The 23,621-nt window shown below is 35.5% G+C and overlaps 2 protein-coding genes across 2 annotated transcripts; one reads left to right on the top strand and one right to left on the bottom strand.

Moving 5' to 3' along the window:
- On the bottom strand, positions 1-17,288 carry LOC132636327 (cellulose synthase-like protein G3). The gene is made up of 6 exons (XM_060353144.1): positions 16,618-17,288; positions 10,040-10,189; positions 3,132-3,257; positions 2,515-2,952; positions 1,402-1,749; positions 1-760 (listed from the first exon to the last, which is right to left on the bottom strand). The coding sequence occupies exons 1-6, from the start codon at positions 17,173-17,175 to the stop codon at positions 212-214; spliced, it is 2,169 nt and encodes a 722-aa protein (XP_060209127.1). The 5' UTR covers positions 17,176-17,288; the 3' UTR covers positions 1-211.
- A 988-nt stretch (positions 17,289-18,276) lies between these two features.
- On the top strand, positions 18,277-20,790 carry LOC132637721 (uncharacterized). Its single transcript, XM_060354769.1, has 2 exons — positions 18,277-18,820; positions 19,131-20,790. Exon 2 carries the CDS (start codon positions 19,666-19,668, stop codon positions 20,788-20,790), a length of 1,125 nt encoding a protein of 374 aa, XP_060210752.1. The 5' UTR covers positions 18,277-18,820; positions 19,131-19,665.
- Positions 20,791-23,621: the final 2,831 nt, after the last annotated feature.

Genomic DNA, 23,621 nt, shown 5'->3' with positions numbered 1-23,621 from the left:
TTACTTCACACAACACTGTTTATAGCATCTTTTTGTGAAGCTCAATGTATACAAAATGTAATGGAGGTATCCTCCCAAGTTAGACAGTTTTTTTTTTTTTTTTCTTTTTTTTTCCCAGGTGTACACAAGAATATTTTGGAAGCTAAGGGCTCATGAACACTGAATCTGTTGGCATTATTTTTACAACTAAAGGATTTTGCCAAAGGAATTTTCAGTTTACAATTAAAGAAAATGCAATGCAGAGCACCCCAGCAAGAACAGCAGAAGTAACGACTATCCTCTTAGGCATCCTGCCATGATCAGATCTAAGTAACATTGCCTCATAAATAGGCAAGCAATTCACAGCTGCAAATCCAGCAATGAATAGTTGGACGAAGAACTCATCTAAACTTTCCATCCTAAATATAATTGTCGCGATTCCTCTGAGAAATGCTATCAGATTGATGATTGATATCGTTGCTAATGGCACAAACATAGGTGAAGGAATCCCAAACGTGAAGACGCTTTGATCATACATTTTTCTTTCATCCTGGCCTGCTACTTTGCTTGTAACGTTGAATCCTTTCGTCGTGATGCCTAATTTCTTCGTTAGGAACTCAATTGAGGCGAAGAGATAAGGTGACAATGCCTTCACGTACCACATTCTTTGGTCGTTCCAATACCTTTTTATAGTGCCTTCGAACAACCTAAACTGTATAAAATCGTGTGCATAGGCTCCAAAGAACAGGAACACATACAAGAAGAACCATGGATCAAAAACCTGTCAGAAGTTCCAGAAGGAGTTATAAACTCAATTGTCCTATATTTCTACGCTAGCGGAATGAAATGAACATATAGAGGAAAGGATAGCCCGTTTGGCCAAGCTTCTGGGGAAGCTAAAAGTGCCTGTGTTTAAGAAGTGTTTATTTTAAAAAGTTAAAGGTGTTTGACCAAGCTTTTAGAGAAAAAGAAATGCAACTTCGGCCAAACTTAATTACCGAAGTAGCCTAAATATACAAAACCTATATACTGATATATATATATATTATACGTATAATTAAGTATATTATATGTATATTTAAATATAAATATATAAAACCTTTACATTTGTTGGCCTTTTTGTAAACTAATGACCAAAGGTCTTGGGCTGCAATTTCCAAAATAAATACTTTTGAATAGTAGCAGAAGTTGTTTTTTCAGAACATAAAAGAAATAACTTTGCCCTAGAAGCACTTCTGGAACCTTAGCCAAACACAAATTATTGTTTTAATATTGGCAAAAGTATTTTTCAAATTAGTTAGCCAAACACAAACTGCTACTCTCCAAAAATATTTTTCAAAAAGCACTTTGACAAAAAACACTTTTTAAACTAAACAGATGTCGGAAGCTTGGCCAAATAGGCTAAGGTTTCAGATTATGTACCTTGGGAAAGATGGAGATATTGTTGAGCAGACTCAGTTGTGGAACGCAGGCATACAGAGTGACCGGTATGCACCAAATTGGCCATAAAACATAGTGTATGTAGCAATTAGACCTTAAAATTCCCAGAGCTTTGGTTCCGAATGTTAATGGGCTGTATTTACAGGATAACACTTCAAGGTGTCCAAAAGACCATCTTTTAACCTGGCTTAGTACTTCATTTAGATTTATTGGTACTTCACCTAAAAATGCAGGCCTTTCAGTATTGCAAAATATGGAATCCCAGCCTTCACATTGCATCATATAACCTGTGAATATGTCTTCTACAAGTGTTCCATACTTGATCCCCATCTGAAAATTCGAGATGTGTGATTGTCAATGCTAAGAAAAGAAAAGAAATTTTGTACTGGAATATTCATCATTGTTCATTAACTAAACTTTCTGGCTTAATCTCAAGTCTAATTCACACTCCAACAAACATATCTAGGATCACTATACTTCCAACCCCACTTCTTATATGGTCACTCACCTTAATAAAATTACTTAGTATAGTCATTTATCATTTTTTGGTCCCAATAAAGTCACTCAAGTTTATACATTCATCTTACAAAGTAACAATTGCTTGAAAGCCCCTTTAAAAATGAGAAAAAAAGGTCCAAACTAGTCCCTTAAGTTTGAGTTTTGAATTGACATAGCTCTTAATCTATTGCAAGTTGAATGGCCATACAAGGAATTTACTCGAACAAACCTATAAGCATTGAATGGCCCCGAATCTAATTTATCCCATATTAGACACACTTACCTTCTAAACTGAAAAGTGACACATCCTCTTCAATGACAAATATCATAAATTATTCCAAATGCAAGTTTGAAGAACATATTCATTGAACTTTATTTAGGGAAAAATTTACTTTTTGGGCCGCCCTAGAAAATGATAACCGACAAATGTATATAATTTGTATATTAAGTATCAATATACATCTAATATACATATTGTATACATACTACATACATAGTCGGTGTATATATTTTGTATATTTTGACTAGCACTCGTAATAAATTTCGGCTGACAGGCCAAAAAAAAAGTTTTTTGATTTAGAATGTTTAACCTCATACCTTGGTACCCCAATCGGTGTTGTACTCATAATTGCAGCTAGCAACTTGACGAGCCTGCTCTATGACTGACACAGAGGAGATACACATATTGCGAATATGGCTATCTTCAGAGTGTCCTAGTGAAGTAACTGATGATGGGCTACCAAAAAGAGCTCGGCGGTTGAAAAAACAATTAGTTCCACAGTTATCCGGGCCACCCAGCCCATCTAAGCCCGCAGGTGAAATTCGAAATGTACGTACATTATCACCCCCATATATATCGTCCTCGTTGAGCCCATGATAACGTTGAGGGAACTGAACGTACCCTAATTTACACTTAATTGACGGATCACAAAAGTAACAAAGGACGCGTTGAGGCGTTTGGGGATCATTTGAGTACATGTCACAATCAAGGGTCAAAATTAATGGTGCATTTGTCATCGCTTCCGAGACTCTGAGCTGCATGATAGAACAAAAAGGAAATCAAGCTAGTACTCAGTTTATTTTGAATCTTGAGAAGCGAAACAAAATAACATTTAAGATATCAAGTGGGGCGGCGAATCAAGATATTTTCTATAACAAATAAATTAGGTGAGCATCAATCATCACAATACTACAAATTGGGTTTTGTATCTTACCAAAGCATTAAGTGCCCCAGCCTTGAAATGATGAAGTGAGGTTGTGCTTTTCTCTCTTGATACATAAATGAGATTTGGAATTGAGTAACCTTTGATATCTTTATCTTTGTCACTTTCCAATAATACCTGCTCAAAAGAGTAGAAATATCAAAAACCGGTCCACCTTGCTGGTTCCAGCATGTTCATTTGATAGTAAGGTCCACCCTCTAGACGTACATTGTTAAGAGAAAATGAAGATAAATGTTAATTAGCATGTAATAATTCTTACCATGAATCAAACAATTTAATCTTAGTTCTCGGTTGGCCATAAATTTTATTTATAGTTTCAATTTCAACTTTAAATATATTATTTGAAAATTAATGTTTGTTTTATGATTTAGTTCATCATTTCAACTAATTTAAAGAATATTTCAAGTAAAAAATGATCTTGTAGACAAAATAAGTCCATGAATCTCATAAACCCCAAGAGGTATCTAATTCAGAGTCCGGAGCCAAAATGCCAAAAAAAAAACATTTTGAACCAAAATACCCCAACAAAAAAAAAAAATGTTACCAAACTACCTTTAGCGCAATAATTTACTGCGCTAAAGCAGTTAACGGGGACGACTCCGTTAACTACTATAGCGCAGTAATTTACTGCGCTATAGTGTCCCTCTTTTTTTTTTTTTTTTTCGGGCCTTTTGGTTAACCCTTCTTCCATTACACTTTTTAACGTACTTTGACCACAGATTAATCATGCTTGGGGACCCCGAAACTTCAATATTTTATATAGAACCCTACTTATTTTTGTGCAATTAATAAGGTAGGATCAATACATCAAGGATACACAAAAGTTCGGATGACCGTTTTAGTGGTTGAAAAGTGCTCGAATGCCATTTTCGTTTGAAGGCTCGGTGTCATTAGCTTGAAGTTCTTTACGAATACTTAAACTTGTTCATTAATAATTAATTAAAAGTTAGTCAAAATGGCAGCATTCATACAAAAAAAAAAAAAACTTAATTAAATTACATCATTCATAATCCTGAGCAGATGAAAATACTTAACATACTAATATTCTTCAAAATAACAACATAATCATAAATTAAACTTAAAACTAAAATTACAACATTCTTAATCATCATCAGAGTACAAGTCCTCAATATCACCCTCAGAAAAATATTGGCGGTTTCTTAAGACACATCTCTTTTCAGTAGCAGTTAGTTCTCTACCGGTTGATGATGCTTGTTCTTCGGCCAACTTTAGCATTTAAAATCTACATCGTCTTGCCAGCATTCTGTTGTTTTCTTTTCTAATCCTTTGCACGGCAAGCTCGCAAGTTTCTGGACCTACTTGAGGCATGGTTAAGGAGTACCTTGTTGGGATTGGAGCATTGAGATTTTCCAAGTCACGAACAAGACGTTCTGATTCGGCAAGCCGATGTGACCATTCTCGGCGTAAACCGCAATAATATTCCCGCGGATCTGAATATTTCATACTGCAGAAATCATCATTACGCTCTATAAGAAGGTGGGGATTTAGCTCATCTAGTTTGAAATCACTGGTATCGCTCGAAAAACTGCTATGATTTGAACTCTCATCATCACTGCTATTTGGTTCTTTTGGAAGGAGTAAAGACCAAGTTGAGTTTCTACTACTCGACATTGAATATGGTGTAGTCTAATAACAAAAGAAAGGGCTACTTATATAGTTGCAAACCCCCAAGTACCCTCGGGGGGGGGGGGGGGGGGGGGGGGGGGGGGGAGGGGGAGGGTCTTTATGACCCTACCTACTTACCTTATTGTAAGAAAAATATTAATCTTCATCGGACATTTCACAGTCCGAATCCCACTTGGATCTAAATCTTGTGCTACCATGTATACCATATTCTACCCTATGGTAACGTATTTGCATCCGATTGTTCTCTTCGCGAAAACGATTAAGAGCCAAATTAAACTCTTGTGGAGTTCCGCGAGGCATTGACATAGCACTTTTTTTGGGCGTTTAAGCCTTACTGACGCTAACTTGTGCTCCAGTGCTGCAGCCTCCCTAACACGTCAATCCCACTCATCTCTCATTTTATTATTGTATTCTCGATTGAATCTATCGTTAGGGTTATTTGAGTAATGAAAATCATCATCATCTAGTTCCCAGGTCCTACCCATTGCTTCAAATATGTTTGCTGGAGTGAACGATATAACACGACTAATATCTCAAAATTGGTCAAAAAATGACATAGTAACTCAATTTTGTGTGGAATGTTATGTGGTTGGTAACAACTATTCGTCAAATTACGTTATATAAAGTTTGATTCGAATCATGACGTTTTTTTGTTTGACAGTTGAGGTGAAGATATGCTGCAGGGGTATAGCGCAGTAAAATAGTGCGTTATACTAGGGGTATAGCGCAGTACAATAGTGCGTTATACTAGTATAACACATTAAATTACTGCGTTATACTGTCATAACGCGGTATTCTGACATAACGCAGTTATTTCATGCGTTATGCAACACTCCATTCTTAATTTGATTTGACGTAACACTGCAAGACACTGTAATTGCATGCATGCGTTGGTTCTATATTCAAACTTTAAATCCTATTAATACCGAGTTTGTATAAGGCAAAAAAAGCAAAAAATTCGAAGTTTCATCTAGTTTTTGCATTTTGTATTCCTCCTAAATTATTCAAAATATGGCAGATGTTCCAAGAATTAGAGTTTCTTTATTCTGGGACGGACAAATTATATTCGAGGAAAATAATTTGCGCTATGATTCTTCCCCAAAACTCCATGTTAAGTTTCCACTTAACTTAAAATTCTCAAAACTACTCCAAGCCTTGTATAATAGACTACAAGTTAGTAGAAGTGATTTTGATCTAAATATAATTGGAAAATATCCAATGTCATTTACGCCGCAAGGTGTAACTAGTTATGGACAGTGGTACATTCAAGACGATGATTCTTTGACTGATTATTTGAAGGCGCCTTATGATTATTGGCAATGCATAACTTTAAACGTCCTTGAAATGTATATAGAGAAGGTCCCCATTAATCGACTTGAATTCATGGCTAAGGCTCCTCGGGAAGCCCGAAATAGACCTCGTCGGGAAGCCCCGTCTATAATTCAGGCCGAAGTCACTCAAGCGGAACCTACTTATCAACACAATTACCCTAACATGAGTACCTATGAAAGCATTTTGACTAGCCAAATGCCTCTGGATAGTTTAAGTCAGCAATTTGACGGGCAGTGGTAAATATTCATTTTTTTACAATATTAAGTGGCACTTGAATGCTACTAATGATGTCGATTATATTATTTAGAGGTTATACACCTGATATGGATCATATCGGACGGTCTCCTCAATCGGGATAGATGAATCAGGTTGGAACATCCTCAGTCTATCTAACAACTCAAAGCGATGGTCCTTCCTCAAGTTTCGGTGCAGTTGATTACTATCGGTACGTCTATTTTTTTTAACATCAATAGTGTTATTTGATGTGTAGTAGTTAAAACACCCTAATTTCTTATGTAGGGAGAATGTGGTGGTTGCACCAAATTATAGGCAAAGGCCTGCTATGGATGGTCCGGATTATCCGAATTATATAGTGACATCATCCAGCGATAGTGAGGAAATACCTAATGCGGAGGAAAGTGACGATGAGCAAGGTGACGATGCGATTGAGGTTGGAACTAATCCTCAACATCAAGTAGAACTGTTGCAAGACATGATGAACAGTCCGGCAAACGAGGAGGAACTGAATTCACAGCAACCATTTGAATAACAAAAGTCGACTCTGGTTCAGCCGCAAAGCCAATTTCAACAGCAAGAGTCGACCCTGATTCAGTGGCATTCCGATGAGATCCCCTATCTTGATCATCTTCAAGATCGCCCAAATGCCTTTGTCTTTACTAGGGATGATGATCATATTCGGCGAAGTTTGTGGAAATAGCCAGTGGATCTTTTAAAACAAAAGGCTCATATTGAAAAAGGGATGATTTTCAGCTCGAAAAAATCATTGCAAAGGGCTGTTAAGATTTATTGCATCCAGGGGATGAGGGAGTTTAAAGTTGACGATTCCACACGAAAACTTTGGCGATTGGTCTGCAAGCGAAAATATCAAGGCTGCGAATGGATGCTCCGTGGTAAGGAAGCTGCTGAAAAGGTGTGGACTATTTCAAAGTTCTACACAAAGCACACTTGTGATATGGGTGACCTCCCAGATGATCATTACAATCTAGATACTAATTTGATTGCGCGTGTATTAGTTGGCGACATTAGAGAAAACCCAAGGTATCCCCTTCACCTAAGTTTATTTTATTTTTGGTGTTAATATAATGTTCCTCGTTGTTATATGCTGATATTTCAACTTTTTTAGGTTCCCTATTAAAGTTGTATTAGAGCCGTCCTGAAAGTATATATCAAAACTGTTACTAGGAGGAAGGCGTATCTTGGGCGTAGGCGTGCACATGAGATAGTCTTCGGCAATTGGGAGGGCTCTTCCAAGACGTTACCGAGATACATGGCGGCTCTACAACACTTCAATCATGGTACTGTTGTTGAATGGAAGGTCAAATCGAAGCCTGGTGTGCCCGGTAATATTTTTGATTTTGTGTTTTGGGCCTTCAAACCATGCATTGATGGTTTTGCTCATTGTTGGCCTGTAATATCAATAGATGGAACACATGTGTACGGGAAGTATGACATAAAACTGCTAATAGCAGTTGGAATGGATGCAAATGGAGCTATATTCCCTCTAGCTTTTGCAATTGCAACTAATGAGAGCATTAGTACGTGGGGTATGTTTTTGGACTACTTAAGGCAACACGTTATTAAGGATCGCATGGGAATATGTGTGATATCAGATAGACATGCTGACATATTGCACAATATGTTCAATTTGCAGGGGTGGCAGCCACCTTTTGCCTACCATCGTTATTGTTTAAGGCATTTGAAGGCAAACTTCCAAAAGGCATATCGAATCCCAGCACTTTGCAATTGGATGTGGGCGGCTGCAACAGAGCATCAAGAGAAGAAGTTTAACCTGCAGATGGACATTATTAGGCGGGCGAATGAGGAAGCCTTCCACTGGTTGAATGCAATTGATAAAGACAAATGGACATTACACCAGGATGAAGGTAGGCGATGGGGTATGCTGACAACAAACAGCTCTGAGTCATTCAATGGCTTGTTGAAATCTGCACGGGGGCTACCCGTCACCGCAATGGTGAGAATGACATTTAAGCAGGTTGTGGAGCGGTTCGTCAGTAGATCAAAAGAGGCCAAAGCACATGCAACAATAGGTCTAAGATGGATGCCAAAACCGTCAAAACTGTTTGAGTACCACAAATATAAGGCTCAGAAACATGACCGGATGTAGTACAACTCTGCAGAGCGCATATTTGAACTCACAACAAGTGTGCACCAAGGTAAAGGAGGTAACATCCACACAATTCGTGAGATTCCAAGAACATGCACATGCGGCAAGTGGCAATCATATCACATGCCTTCAAGTGTTTTATCGCAATGGGAAAGAATGCCTCCCCATACATGGCTGAGGAATATACAGTTGAAAATTATGCAAGAACGTATGCTGGAAGGTTCTACCCACTTGGTAGTGAGAGTTATTGGCCACCGAATCCATTTTCAATGGTTGCAAATAAAGCATTTATCCGTAAATTCAGAAAGAATGCATACTCGCGTATTCATAATGAAATGGATGTTCCACCGGGGAGATACACTCGAAACTGCTCATTTTGCAATTATGTTAGTCATGATAAGCGCAAGTTTCCCTTACGGCATGGTGGTCAAACTACATCTCGCGGTGGAAGTACCTCGTGGTGGAGGAACTTTCGTGGTGGAAGTACCTCTAGTGGTGGTGGCACATCTCGCGGTGGTGGCACATCTCGCGGTGGTGGCGGAAGATCAACTCAAGGGCATTAATTAATGAATGTTTTTTAAGTTTTTTTTCTTACTTTGATGATTGTATTTTAAAAAGTTTGGGTTTCTTATTAATGAAAAAGTTTAAGTATTTTCATCTACTCAAGGTTATGAATGATGCAATTTAATTAAGTTTTTTTTTGTATGAATGCTGCCATTTTGACTAACTTTTAATTAATTATTAATGAACAAGTTTAAGTATTCATAAAAAACTTCAAGCTAATGTCACCGAGCCTTCAAATGAAAATGGCGTTCGAGCACTTTTCAACCACTAAAACGGCCATCCGAACTTTTGTGTATCCTTGATGTATTGATCCTACCTTATTAATCGCACAAAAATAAGTAGGGTTCTATATAAAATATTGAAGTTTCGGGGTCCCGAAGCATGATTAATCTATGGTCAAAATACGTTAAAAAGTGTAATGGAAGAAGAGTTAACCAAAAGGGCAAAAAAAAGGAGGGACACTATAGCGCAGTAAATTACTGCGCTATAGTAGTTAACGGAGCCGTCCCCGTTAACTGCTTTAGCACAGTAAATTACTGCGCTAAAGGTAGTTTGATAACATTTTTTTTGTTGGGGTATTTTAGTTCAAAATGTGTTTTTTTGGACATTTTGGTTCCGGACTCTCTAATTCATTGCCCATAAAATTATATTGGATTGTAAACTATGTACGAAATTGATTAGTTTCCTAAGCACAAAAAAGCACCTTGTATGGGTGGTTGAGTACCACGTGATTGAAAAGAAGTGTTTAATTTATGCACATCAACAGGTGCCGCATAATCTGACAAAATAATGCATAATATAGTCAACTTTTTGAGCAATTATGTTACTTAAAAAATAATGGCGTTTTATTCTTGTAGTTGATATGGACTGGTAATCCACAAAAGATGGTAAAAATATCAATATTTCTAATTATCCAAAAGGAATATTGGGGAATGATACACGCGAACAAAAAAAGAGAAAAATAAAACAAGAATTAGCTAATGAGAAAAACCTGGATTATAGCGGGATGATCATTGGGAGTGAATCCTTTGGTCCATTTGCTAAAAGCTGCACGTTGTTGTGGATCGGTAATACACTCTTCAACAACCTCACCTCTTTCAACAACATTCTCTATCCTCATCTTCATATCCTCGTACAAGCTCTATATAATGACATAATAAGTTAGAAACTACGTTATATCATATACTTACATATGCATATTAGTTTTTATTATTAATAAACTTAGTAGGGGTGTTCGGAGTACTGACTCGATTTTTGCTTACAAGGAAATCAAACCAGACGGTTTTTAAAATTTTAAAATCTAAGAAACCATTATAGTATAAATTTTTTTGGTTTCAATTTTGTCCATTTGGTTCGCTTTTTGCGGTTACTTTTATTTTACCACATAATTGAAATAAATGATCCAATTGGTTATGTTTGTATTATCAAATTTACTAGAACCAAGATCCGAAAGCAAGCAAATGTGTATTTGTTGGCTATGACTCTTATAGGAAAGGGTAGGAAGTGCATCGATCCATAGACAAATAAGTTTATTTTTTACTTCTAGAAATGTGGTACTTGATGAAGTGTCATTTTTATTTTTCACTCAAATTTTTTTGTTGAGCTGAGCTGATCTCATATTTTGATGATTAACAAACATTACACAGGAACCAAGTTCTTAACATGTCTCCTAGAGGAACTGGTGATGATGTTAACAAGGTTGCTGAAATATTACGCAGACATTGAAAGAACCATGTTTGTAGCACACGACTGATGATCAGTGGTTACGAAGCTAATAGCCTGTTTGGTCAAGCTTATTTTTCCCCCAAAAGTACTTATTTTTTCAATAACTGCTTATTTTAAAAAACTGAGGTGTTTGACCAATCTTTTGAGATAAAATAAGTGCTTTTGGGGAGTAGCAGAAGCTAAAAAAAAAATAACTTTTGCTCAAAAGCATTTTTTTGAAAAGTACTTACAAGAAAAATACAATTAGAAGCACTTTTTAAAAGCTTGACCAAACACCAACTGCTACTCAAAAGTACTTTTTAAATTAATTGGTCAAACACAAATTGCTTTTAGCCAAAAGTACTTTTGAAAAAAAGTTATTTTGAAAAAAAGTTATTTTTATAAGCTTAACCAAACAAGCTATAATTCCAAGTGCAAAAATTAAGAATTTCTTAAGGAATTGAGTTTATGAAATAAACGTGTCGATCAAGGATGTGTGATCAAACATGGAAATACTGCTTGGGAGTTGTTGATAGTAAAGTTTGCACTAAAAGGAGAGAGTAAAAAGTTAGTGAAACTTTTTGCTTTGAATTAGCCATTATTGTTTTTACTTTTCTTTTTAAAAAAAAACCAAGTCAAAGTAACTATATAGGTTGTTACAATATTTTCTTTTGGACTGCCGTAACTTTGTTTTACTATTTTTAAATAATTTTGTTTTACTGTTAGTAATTAGTTAGTTCGAAATATATTCCGCAGAGATATTCCAAGCTAGGTTAGTTAGTTAAAGATATACTATACAGAGATATTCGAAGTTAGTTTATGATTATCTTTTTACTGTTTTTTCCCTATAAATGCCAAGCTAAATATAGCTAAATAATATGCATTGCAGTATATTTTTCTCTCAGTATTTTTTCCTCTGTTATTTCCTACGTTTCTTTGTTAAAAACCAGCAATTGGTATTAGAGCCATTTTCTTGATGGACCTGTGAGAGATGGATTCTGAAAATAGCTTTTCTCAAATAGCTCCTCCTGTCTTTGATGGTGAGAATTACCATCTCTAGGAAGCAAGAATGGAGACTTATCTTGAGGCTTTAGATCTTTGGGATGCCGTGGAAGAGGATTATGATGTTCTTCCGCTGCCAAATAATCCCACCGTGACCCAGATCAAAAGCCAAAAAGAACAGAAAATCAAAAAATCAAAGGCGAAAGCAACTTTGTTTGCTGGTGTATCTACAACAATTTTCACGAGAGTTATGGCTCTCAAAACAGCAAAAGAAATTTGGGATTATCCGAAGGAAGAATACACAGGAGATGAAAGAATACGAGGCATGAAGGTGTTTAATTTAATAAGGGAATTTGAATTGCAAAAGATGAAGGAATCTGAGATCGTCAAAGAGTACTCTCAGACATGCTTCTTGGCATTGTTAACAAGGTAAGGTTGCTTGACACTAAGTAGGCGTTTGGCCATGAAAATCAATTTTTTTTCACTTGATTTGAAATTTTGAAGTTGGAGTTGTGTTTGGTTATAGTTTTTGCAAAGAATATTTGGTTGTTTGAATGTATTGAAAGTGAAAAAAGTGAATAATTCTCATGGTGAACTTCAAGTTATATTTAGAATTTTCATGGCCAAACGTTGATTTCCAAATAAATTGAATTAATTTTTCGAAAAAAAAAAGTGAAAAATTATCACGGCCAAACGGGTCCTAAATATAAAGATTCAAGAATTGTTGAAAATAATTCTTGTTACAGTGCCTGAAAGATATGAAGTATACACAACTACCTTGGAAAACACAAAAGTTCTGTCCAAAATTACCTTGGCAGATTGCTAAATACATTGCAGGCACAAGAGTGAAGGAGGCTTATGAGGCAAGATGGTATGGCTGAAGGAACCTTGATAGCCAACCACAAAACTCAAAGTAAAGGTAATAATTAAAATAAAAATCACCCACCTTGTCAGCACTGTGGCAAAAAAGGCCATCCTCCATTTAAATATTGGAAGAGGTCAAGATGCACAGTGCAAGATCTGCAATCAACTTAGTCATGAAGCAGTGATTTGAAAAAACAAATCCCCAAAATATGAAGTAGATGCCCAAGTCGCCAATGAAAAAGAAGAAGACCACTTGTTTGTGACAACATATTTTTCAACCAAGAATCTGATTTTTGGATGATTGATAGTGGTTGTACAAACCACATGACATATGAAAAACATCTTTTTAAAGAGTTTATTATGTCTATGGAAAACAAGAAAGTCAGAATCGGGAATGGTGACTATGTTCTTGCAAAAGGGAAAGGGACTGTTGCAACTTAAAAAGGTTCAGGTACAAAAATAATTTCAGATGTTCTTATGTGCCTGATATTGATTAAAATTTGTTAAGTGTTGGCCAGCTGGTGGAAAAAGGATTTAAATTGTTATTCGAAGAAAAGTACTGTCGAATATTTAATTTGATGCCACTAGGCATGAGATTTTACGAGTTAAAATGAGAGGTAAAAACTTCTCATTTAATCCAACAGAAGATAAACACATGCCAGAATTTGTTGATAATCAAGAGCTGCAACTTGGAAATATGGATCAAGCAAACTGCAAGACCAAAGATGACTTGGCAGATTTGTTCACGAAGTCAATTCCAGCCAAGTCTAGAATTTGCAGTTTCAAAACCAAGGAGGAGTGTTAGAATATTTGTCTTTGGACTGCAATAACTTTGTTTTACTGCTTTTAAATAAATTTGCTTCACTATTAGTAATTAGTTAGTTAGAAATATATTCTGCAGAGATATTCTAGGTTAGATTAGTTAGTTAAAGATATACTCTGTAGAGTTATTCTAGGCTAGTTTATGATTATCTTTTTACTGTTTTTTCTTATAAATGCAAAGCTAAACATAGCTAAATAATATAATTCTGTTTGACTGCATTGCAGTATATTTTTCTCTGTTATTTCCTACATTTCTTTTTTAAAAAACCAACATAGGTGAGGTATGTTCACCTCAAATAGTTCAGGGCTTTTTTATAGTAATAAATTTTAGAAATAACTAATGGTGGACTGGTGGAGTAAATTATCGAGGTAATTTTGGAGAATAAACTCTATAAGATAAAGAGTTATGACAGCTATAGTTAGTACTATGTTTTTTTCCTGTATATCCCAAAGCTTTTTATTAAAAATATAGTTGCCACATTTTTCATTTAAATGAAGCTCCCTCTCTGGTTCTGTCTTTATTTATTACTAGATAGAATACAATAATTTTAGTAATTTCTGCTAACTTAGTTTCTTCTATATAAATATACTTAGTTTCTTCTATATAAGTTACCTATAGTGTATGATCAAAATATACGTGAGATAGAATTCTCATGCCGTGCTCTCTTTCTACGTACAGATTTAGGATTTAGATTGCAACATAAGGTGGTTGCTCAGTTGTAATATGTATGGCAATTATATTGCAATCGACCATTCGTTTTAGTCTTTCGCTTCGTTACCCAATGGATTTGTAAGTTTCCCGTTTATATTTTAAGCACAATTTATTTTGTATAGATTTATGTGTTCCTTCAATATCGTGCTAGTGTCGTTTGGTGAAAATCATTTGATAATGATGTGGGCGTTTTCCCCTTTCACTTTCCTTGGCACGTAAAAACACCGTATAATCGAAGAGAATCTTATGCCATTTTCAATGGTGACCTCTGATAGTTTGACTTGTCTGATTACGTTTGACATCTTAATACTTAAGAGATTTAGGAATCTGCCCACCAAAGGTGGAGGGAGGAAAAATTATTCCAAGTTCACCAATCCGAGTCTGAGAGATTCAGAGATTTAAAAACTTAAGCATATGATACTGAGAGAAGGTAAAAATTTTAATAGTAATAAAGTGAAAAATGAGACAGGCGACAATATCTACAAATATGGAGTCGGAGTAAAATTGTAATTAAGCTAACGTTTTCTTTAATTAGAAAATAGTCGGACCTGCCGTTGTCGGGTAGCTGGTCCCAACCACATGCCACCCTCGTCATAGGCTCGTCTTCTTTTAAAATTATGTTTAGGTTGAAGTGATTAAAACGCTCCTAAACTTGACACGGATTATCACTTCGTCTCCGAACTATGTCTAGTACTAAAAACACTCCAACACTTGAATAAATGAATTTAAAAACGCACCCGAGCTGCCACATGGGATAGCAAGTGGTCTCAGCCTTTTTTATGCGTGTGAAAGGGTATAAAAATTGCCACATAAGCAGCTCAACTGTAAAAAAACTATTTTTTTATTTTTTATTTTTACATATCCCTATCATTTTTTACGCATCCCTTTATTTTTAATTCTCCCTAGCCCAACTGCTAAAAAGACCATTTCTTCCCTATTTATGTGTTCCTCCATTAAATTACACCTCAAGTTCGAACTCAAAATTAATTCTTGAGTGTGTTTTGCGATTACCTGCCTAATCATTACTCAGTATCTAATATATTATATAATGTAATATGAAGTACGACTAAACGAATAGCTGGCTCTTAGACTTCATTCATCATCAAAACTCAATCTGATTTGTCAAATCCAGTTATTACTAAAATCAAAATTATGGGAGATCGAAAGAAAAAGAAAATCAAGAATTGACATTTCACTTGTTACCAAAATCATTAGTATGTGCAAATTTATGATTCGTATGAGGTCTTTAAAGATAATGGGTTATCTGCCCAACCATGCCAGAGGAAGAAGATAATAGATGGGACGACTATTTGTTAATTTTTTTAGAGATTAGTTTGTCATTGTTCTTTTTCTTTTCACTGTTGTAGAAAAATAATAAGATGAGACTATGGTGATTTAATGGATGTCTTTATATGGGGTTTGAAGAAGAATGGTGGAAGAAGAAAAAATGGGGAAAGAAAGAAAGGAAGCATTTAAAAAAATTAAAAAAATAAAATAAAAAATGCGAACACTATGATGATCTGGGTATGAAATTTTCAGAACCAACAGAAGCGATCTTTACACCCCACTTTATCGAGTTTTCTAGACTAAACCCTAACAATTCCATGGAAATTTTGAGAGAGAGAGAGAGGGATACTTTAGTCTGTAAGTCTTTTTCCTTTTTTTTTTTTTTTGCTTTTAATTAGTCTACGTGAATCATACATCAACTAAAAAGTCCAACTAGACGGCGAGTGCATACACGTTGCTAAGGTCCATGAGCTCAGGGGCGTTTTTAAATTTATTTATCCAAGTGTAGGGGTGTTTTTAATACTAAGCATAGTTCGGGGAGGAAAGTAAAAATCATCGTCAAGTTTAAGGCCGTTTTAACCACTTCAACCTTATTTTTATTCTCTGTCACATCACATAAAATCTAAGAGAAAAAAACGTTTGTAAAATTTATGCTCCAAAATAAATATTGTCTGTTTTAATTTATGTAAAAGTGTTTAGCTGAATAAGAAATTAAAGAAATAAAAGTTTTTTTTAAAAAAATTTGTCATTTAAGATAAAATATAGATATTTATGTGGTTAAAAATTATTTTATTTAAAATAAATAATTATTTTAACGTTAAGTTGTTACTAAATATAAAAAAACGCCGTTATTTTTTGAACTGACTAAGGGGTCGAGTATCACATAAATTAAAACGAAAGATATAATAAATATTTGTATATCTATAAATTATCTCATTAGTCATAGTTAAGTGATTTTTTACTATTTTAATTTTTTAACCGCTAAAACTAAATTACCACTAATAATTTCGATAAACATTGGGAATAGTTATTTAAAGTCAGAAAAATTAAATTATATTCCGAGTCGAGCCGGTCCAGAGCAGACTAGTGCTTGTCATGTTTAGTAGTATAGTTCCAGTATGAACAAATAATTAAGCACATATAAAAGTAATTAAATTAATCAGAGTGCTTTTAATTACCTCAATAATCTGAAATTGAGAATTTGTACTCTGGTTTCGCCGAAAATATTCTTCAGGACACCTTTGCTCAATCTTATTTTCCTTACAATAAGGTAACCAATTCTTTGCAAATTTAACGGCTTCCGTAAGAGCAAATAGATTGAGCTTCGATCCTCCATCATCCGATACATAAACCGAAAGTTTATCCATCGGATAATCATAAGCTAATACAGATAAAGCTGTGTTAACAGTAGTTAATGGTGGTTCCTTAAACGGATCAGCCGTACATATAAATATGTCAATTGCTGGAAAATCATTTTTGTTGACTAATTTCTCGAGATTTTCGGGGAACTGTTGACGAGAGATTGGGTTTATGAAGAATGATTGTGATGTGACCCACATGAATGCGAGGATAACATCAGAAATTAACATGAAAATTGACGGAAATGATAGAGTTAATGTGACTGTGTGGTGGTAGAACAAGGCTATAATGGCAAATGCGTATATAGAAGCAAATGCACGGTTGAATAATTTGCGTCCGTGCATTATTTTCACGGAGCTAAGAGAAGATTCTTCCATTTTGTGAGAAGAAAATAATCTTCAAGCTATAATTAGAAGAGAAGAAAGGAAGAGCTGAAAAGACAGTATCCCGTAATGGGGTGGCTAATTGGATTTGCGGTCAATGAAATTAGCAGACAGCCATATTATATAGATGGAGGAGGGCTCAAGTGAATGGCTATTTTCTGCTTAAAGCAATACACCTATTTTAAGTAAAATTATTCCCCCTTTATTCGAATTTATGTAATAAAGTTTGATTAGATGCGGAGTTTAACAAAAAAAATGAAGTCTTTTGAAATTTATGGACTAAAATAAGTCATATATATTTGTGCGGTTGTAAATCATTTCATTAGGGGTAAAATTAGAAGTTTTAAGTTAAATTATTTTTAAATATATATCGTTCTTTTTGGGACAGACTAAAAAAAATGTATCACATAAATTGAGATAGAGGGAGTACCTGACAAGTACGACAACAATTTTTAAATTTCAAAATGACATTATGTGATTATGACTATTAATAAGTTGGAAAGTGATGTATGTGAAGCGTAAGGGGTCGTTTGGTAATTTGGAGTTATGAAAGCATTACTAATACATGGATCAGTTATGATGAAATTTATGTTTTATTTTATGCAGAAATTAGTTATTTCACTTTCTATCCTGCATAAAATAATACATAGATTTCATCATAACTTATACATATATGTATTAGTCATGCGGGTTTCTAAATTGCAAATCAAACACTGTATTAAGTTTATACATGAATAACTTACCTCCTAACCCGCTATCAAACATGATATTATTTATGCTGAATTTACGGAAAGGTTTTTTGGCCACAATGGCCCAAATGGGATAAATTCATATGACTATTTAGATCAAATTTAATAATTTATGTTTACTTAATGTCATTTCTATCATTTTTTCTCAAAGTTTATCTTAATTTAAAATTGTATAATAGAGGTTATAGTGGTTTTTACATAAGTGTGACCAAATTTGGGTCAAATTGGTGTGACAATTTAGCAACTCCCTAGAATTTAATACCTGCATAACCAGGGGCGGATCTATAGTGGCGGGTGTGGGTTCTCGGGAACCCACATCCGCTAATGCAGGTCCTATTATTATATTGAAAATTATAATCAAATATAACAATTATCAGTTTAGAACCCACAGCTATATAGCCGATGGTTCACTGGCAAAGAAGGGAGACCTGCTGTACCCGGGATCGATTCCCATTGTAAAAGGTAACCCCACCCTTTTTGTTTTATTCCTTTTCGAGAAAACACGTTTCTTCCTTTTTCTTTTCAAATTTCCAGAACATCTTTCTTCTTCTTTCTTTTTCACACGTTTTTTTTTTCCAATTTCCAGGACATCTTTCTTCTTCTTTCTTTTTCAAAACACCTTTCTTCTTCTTTCTTTTTCAAAAAAAAAACAAAAAAAAACAAATTACAAAGTCAACTAAAAAAATATCTAACCAATAAATTATTACTTTTATCCAAATCCCAATATTTCAAATCAAATATTAAACCAAAACAAATGAGAAACAAGAAAGCTAGGGTTAAAAAATTAAAGTTTATTTCTCCAATCTCCAATCTCCATACCAAAGTCCAGAACCAAAGTGAGGCAATCATATTTCATCTTCAATAGCAACAAAGGCATAATACCAGTTCAGGTATTTCTTTCTCCAATTCTCCATACCTTTCTTATTTTACTAATTATTATTGCCATCTTTTTGTTCTAGCTATCTTCTTTTACTAAAAATTTAGCCTATTTATCATTGAATCAAGTGTATCTGAGTGTTGCTTCATACCAGAAGTCCATAAATAGAGTTTAAATCATAGAGAGCATTTGATAAACTCTATTCAGGGGTATTTGAGTGTTCTACCTAATTTGTGAAATTCCTAATGTTATATTTTCTTGAAAAGCTCATATTTGATGCTAGAATGTGATTTGAATTAAATTAATATTTTGTATTTAAACAGGTTGAAATTGTGAAGTGAGAATCGATATGATCATAAAATTTTTCAAGCCTCAAACCACTTCAAATTCTCCTGCGCTAAGCTCTCCTCCATGTCCAGCTATTCACAACGTCGATGATGTCAATCCTTCTAGACCATCAGGTAAAGACAAGATGTTGGATTTGGGTCCTCTTGAATATGATCCTGCTAAAATAAAACAAATTTCAGATTATTCTCCTAATCTACGTGATAGAGTGAAGAGATATTACATTAACAAGGGTCTGTGTAAACCTTGTGATCTTTTTGTTTTTCCATTAACATATTTTGGTGACAACCCGCGTTCTTTTCAGTCTGATTGTTTTGACACTTCGTATTCGGGATGGTTAGAATACAGCATTGAAAAAGATGCAGCTTTTTGTTCAAAAATGAGACGGGAGGACATGGAAAACAAGTAGGTGATCCTTTCACAGTGGATGGTTTCAGAAGTTGGAATAAAGGTTTAGAAAGACTTAATAAGCATGTGGGTGAAGTGAATAGTGTTCATTATCGATGTTTCAAGATGATGTTAGATTTAGATAATCAAGCACAATCTATTCTAACTTGTTTTGACAAGGAAAAGGAGGAAACTAAAAGCAAATATCGGGTTTGCTTGAATGCTTCGATTGATGTTGCAAGGTTTCTTTTAAAAGAAGGAATGCTTTTTCGAGGCCATGATGAAAGTGAAACTTCCGCAAGAAGAGGAAACTTTTTACATCTCTTAAAGTGGTATGCGGATAAGAATGAAGATGTGAAACAAATTGTGTTAGAAAATGCTCCACAAAATGACATCATGATTTGTCCAAGTATCCAAAAAGACATTGTGAGTTCTTGTGCAAAAGAAACAGTGAAAGAAATTGTTGAAGACTTAAATGGGGATTACTTTGGGATATTAGTTGATGAGTCTAAGGATGTCTCTCATAAAGAACACATGGCTCTTATTCTGCGGTATGTCAACAAAGAGGGTAAACTAATTGAGCGATTCCTTAGTGTTGTTCATGTTAAAGATACATCTGCACGATCGTTGAAAGACGCGATATATTCTTTACTTTTAGAACATAATTTGAGTTCATCTCAAATTCGGGGACAGGGTTATGATGGAGCTAGTAACATGCAGGGAGAAATCAATGGTCTTAAAACTTTGATTATGAAAGATTCTCCTTCGGCATATTGCACACATTGCTTTGCTCATCAATTACAATTGACTCTTGTAGCTGTTGCAAAGAAGCATCATGAGGTAGATCAATTTTTTGATATTCTTGCTAATGTTTTAAATGTTATTGGAGGTTCTTTTAAGCGTAGGGAGATGCTTAGAGATGATCAAGCAGAAAAATTAAAGGAGATACTAGTGCTCGGTGAAGTTCATACAGGAAGTGGATTGAATCAAGAACTTGGACTTCAAAGGGTAGGGGATACACGTTGGAGTTCTCATTTTAAGACAGTGCGTAACTTTATTAGTTTATTCTCCTCAATTATTCTTGTACTTGGAGTTCTTGCTAAGGAGGGTTCAAATTATCAAGAGAGATCACTAGCAAAAAGTTTAGTAGATGACATAAGATCTTATGATTTTGTGTATACATTGCATTTGATGTTGAAAGTGTTGGCAATTACACATGATTTGAATATGGCCTTGCAAGGGGCTGGCTAAATGCTAATTGGATTTGTGGTCGACAAAACCAGTAGATAGGCAATATATATAAAGGGCTCAAGTTTTCTGCGTATAGTAATACACCTATTTTAAGTAAAATTCCTGATGCGTACTATAGCAAACTTGGACTATTAATTTGGAAAGTGATGATACGTGAACGTAACTAATCCCCTCCAGTACTATTATGTCCATTATTATTTCTCAATGGTGTGACTTAGGTCTATCAATAATACACTTAATTGAATGTCGAGTTATTTATAGGAATTGGATAATGTTAGTGTATACGGTAAAAACCGGATATATACGAAGACCGATGAGACCGGGAGCCGAGGATATGATCAAATGAGCACGAGTATGATCGGTCTTTCCTTCAGACTGGGGGGATCCACCGGATGTGGCTGATCCGAGATAAGAGAAGTAAATCTGTTGGTCCGATGTATCCGGACCAAACTCTGCGTTGCCGTTAGTCCGTTTTCTCCAAAGTCAAGTTCTCGTGGCCGTTAGTCCGGTTGCTCTATGTCCGAATTGATCGTGGCCGTTGGTCCGGTTAACCAGTTGCAAAATCTCCACGCGTCAAGACCGTTCTGTCATTTTGTACTGACGACCGTACGGGTGTTAGATCGTACGGTCCTACCTTATCTTTTTAGGGTTTCTTCATTCTAAAAAGGCTTTGTGTTGTATGTAAGGCCCATGAGGCAAAACTATAAATATAGGACATTTCCATACTTTTAGGGGTTGTTTTATTGAGATCAAGAACATTGTAATAGAATATATATATTGAAACTCCCTCTCTCTCTCTTTGGGTCCGGATCAGTGGTGTTTTGATCATGCCTATTCATTCAACATTAGTTAACTTAATCATCAATATCTACATATTTACTCAAAGTGTTAACACATATATTCGCATATACATATTATTGCATACTGTTCCATATGCATTCCACATCACCCAAAATAGATTAAAGTTTGTCCACATATCCTATACCTCACCTATAAATTCAATTGATTACCTAAATTCGGGGTAAACGGTTTGGCGCCCACCGTGGGGCTTGGATAATGGTGGTTTTTTAATTTTTGCTTCTACCTCCTACCCGTTTGGTTAAGAAATCGTCTGCTAATTCTGATAAAACGAACCAAATGGCGAGCAACGGACAGTCTGGTCATGTTAACAACAACGAGATTGTGGCCAAAACGAGAACAGTGGGTTACCGAACCTACCATCAGATCCAATCGACCTGAACTCTGTTGATTCGAGGGAAGGCCTCAACCGGCAGAACACCGTGAACCAGGAGAGTGTCACCCTACTGGCCACTGATCCCTTGAATACTCATAACTCAATTACTTTATCCCGGGCCCAAGGCCGGAAAGCGCCGGATACTCTGGATGAGATTAACTTATGTCTAATTTTTGAAATGTTGCAGGAACAGGGAACCGCAATAGCCGAACAGGGAATTGCAATAGCTTAGCTGCAAAGAAAAAATGATAAGACAGCCCCGGAAAGGTCAAAAGGCATCACCGAACCACGAAGGGATGAAGCACGGTGTCACGACCCAACCGGAGGCCCATACAGGTACCCGGTGCTACCCCACCCGGGCACCTCTTATCATACATTCCCATTTACATCTTGGTGAGCCACATAACTTAATTATACTTTCTATCCATCATTCATGCTATACTCATTGGGCAACAATACATTTATATCATCATTAGCAACTATGCCCATATCAATGTACATAAGCCGATGGGGCTAACAAAATGATATCCAAAATATAAGCCGACAATACCAAATACACCTAACCATATATACATGTCTACGAGCCTCTAAGAAGAGTATGTCACATCATATAGGCGGGACAGGACCCCACCATGCCTATAAGTATGTACATAAAAGAATAGATACCAAAAGCTGTAACTCCGAATGAAGTGGAGCTCTGCTACGTAGTCTCTGAGTAATAGAGCTATGGATCAAGCCTATCTCCCTGGTCACCTGCGGGCATGATGCAGTGTCCACAAAAAAAAGGACGTCAGTACGAATAATGTACTGATTATGTAAAGCATAATCAACATCATTATAGAAGCATAATAGACAACATAAAAAAATAGCATAAGATGGGAGGCAGTAGAACTATCGACATAAACACTTACTTGCTTTTCATAGGGACCTTCCATTTTCTAATGCGTGTTTGTGTACACACACATGTACATATCCGTGCATCCGTATCCGTATTTATATACATTTTCATATCCATGTTCATATTCGTAATCATATTCATATTCATATTCATATTCGTATTCATAGCATACCCGACCCTGAGGGTTCGGTGTTTTACATACCCGGCCATGGCAAGGCTCGGTGATTATACATACCTGGCCTTACCAAGGCTCAGGGTTATCCGTACCCAAATACAGTGGTGCGCGAGCGATACATATCATACCCGGCCATATAAACTCGGTGTTACATAATAGTCACACATAGACACATATACATAGGAGCTCATAAACATCTTTGACATCATTACTATCGTCGTTTTATTACATCTATCCTTAGAGGATCACTCATCGTATAAGGGATTTAGTAGAGTCATAAACATAACAACAATCATGAGCTTTGGTAGCTTTAAAGATAGAATCATTTGGAGTCATCATTGGCTCATGAAAGAATAGATATATGGCCAAGGAAACATGCCTTATTGAAAGAAGGGTTAGCCTTACATATCTTTTCGTTCAACTATTCTATCGCTTGGACGTTCTCCTTCAATGCCCACGTTTCTACCTTCATTAGAGTTTATACTAACATTAGACAATCGATAGCTTAGCATACTTGACTAGAG

The sequence above is a fragment of the Lycium barbarum genome, chromosome 4, assembly GCF_019175385.1.
Source record: "Lycium barbarum isolate Lr01 chromosome 4, ASM1917538v2, whole genome shotgun sequence".
NCBI classification, from domain to species: domain Eukaryota; kingdom Viridiplantae; phylum Streptophyta; class Magnoliopsida; order Solanales; family Solanaceae; genus Lycium; species Lycium barbarum.
Note: the sequence above shows the minus strand (reverse complement) of the source record. Positions and strands in the feature narration are given on the sequence as shown.

What these genes read in the sequence shown, in the direction of transcription:
- LOC132636327 (XM_060353144.1), bottom strand. Translation starts at nt 17,175, where the DNA reads ATGGAAGAATCTTCTCTTAGCTCCGTGAAAATAATGCACGGACGCAAA. An exon ending in CTCAATTTCAGATTATTGAG is followed by an intron (nt 10,190 to 16,617) that starts GTAATTAAAAGC and finishes GTCATTATATAG; the next exon opens with AGCTTGTACGAGGATATGAA. An exon ending in ACACCGATTGGGGTACCAAG is followed by an intron (nt 1,750 to 2,514) that starts GTATGAGGTTAA and finishes TCGAATTTTCAG; the next exon opens with ATGGGGATCAAGTATGGAAC.
- LOC132637721 (XM_060354769.1), top strand. Translation starts at nt 19,666, where the DNA reads ATGATGTTAGATTTAGATAATCAAGCACAATCTATTCTAACTTGTTTT.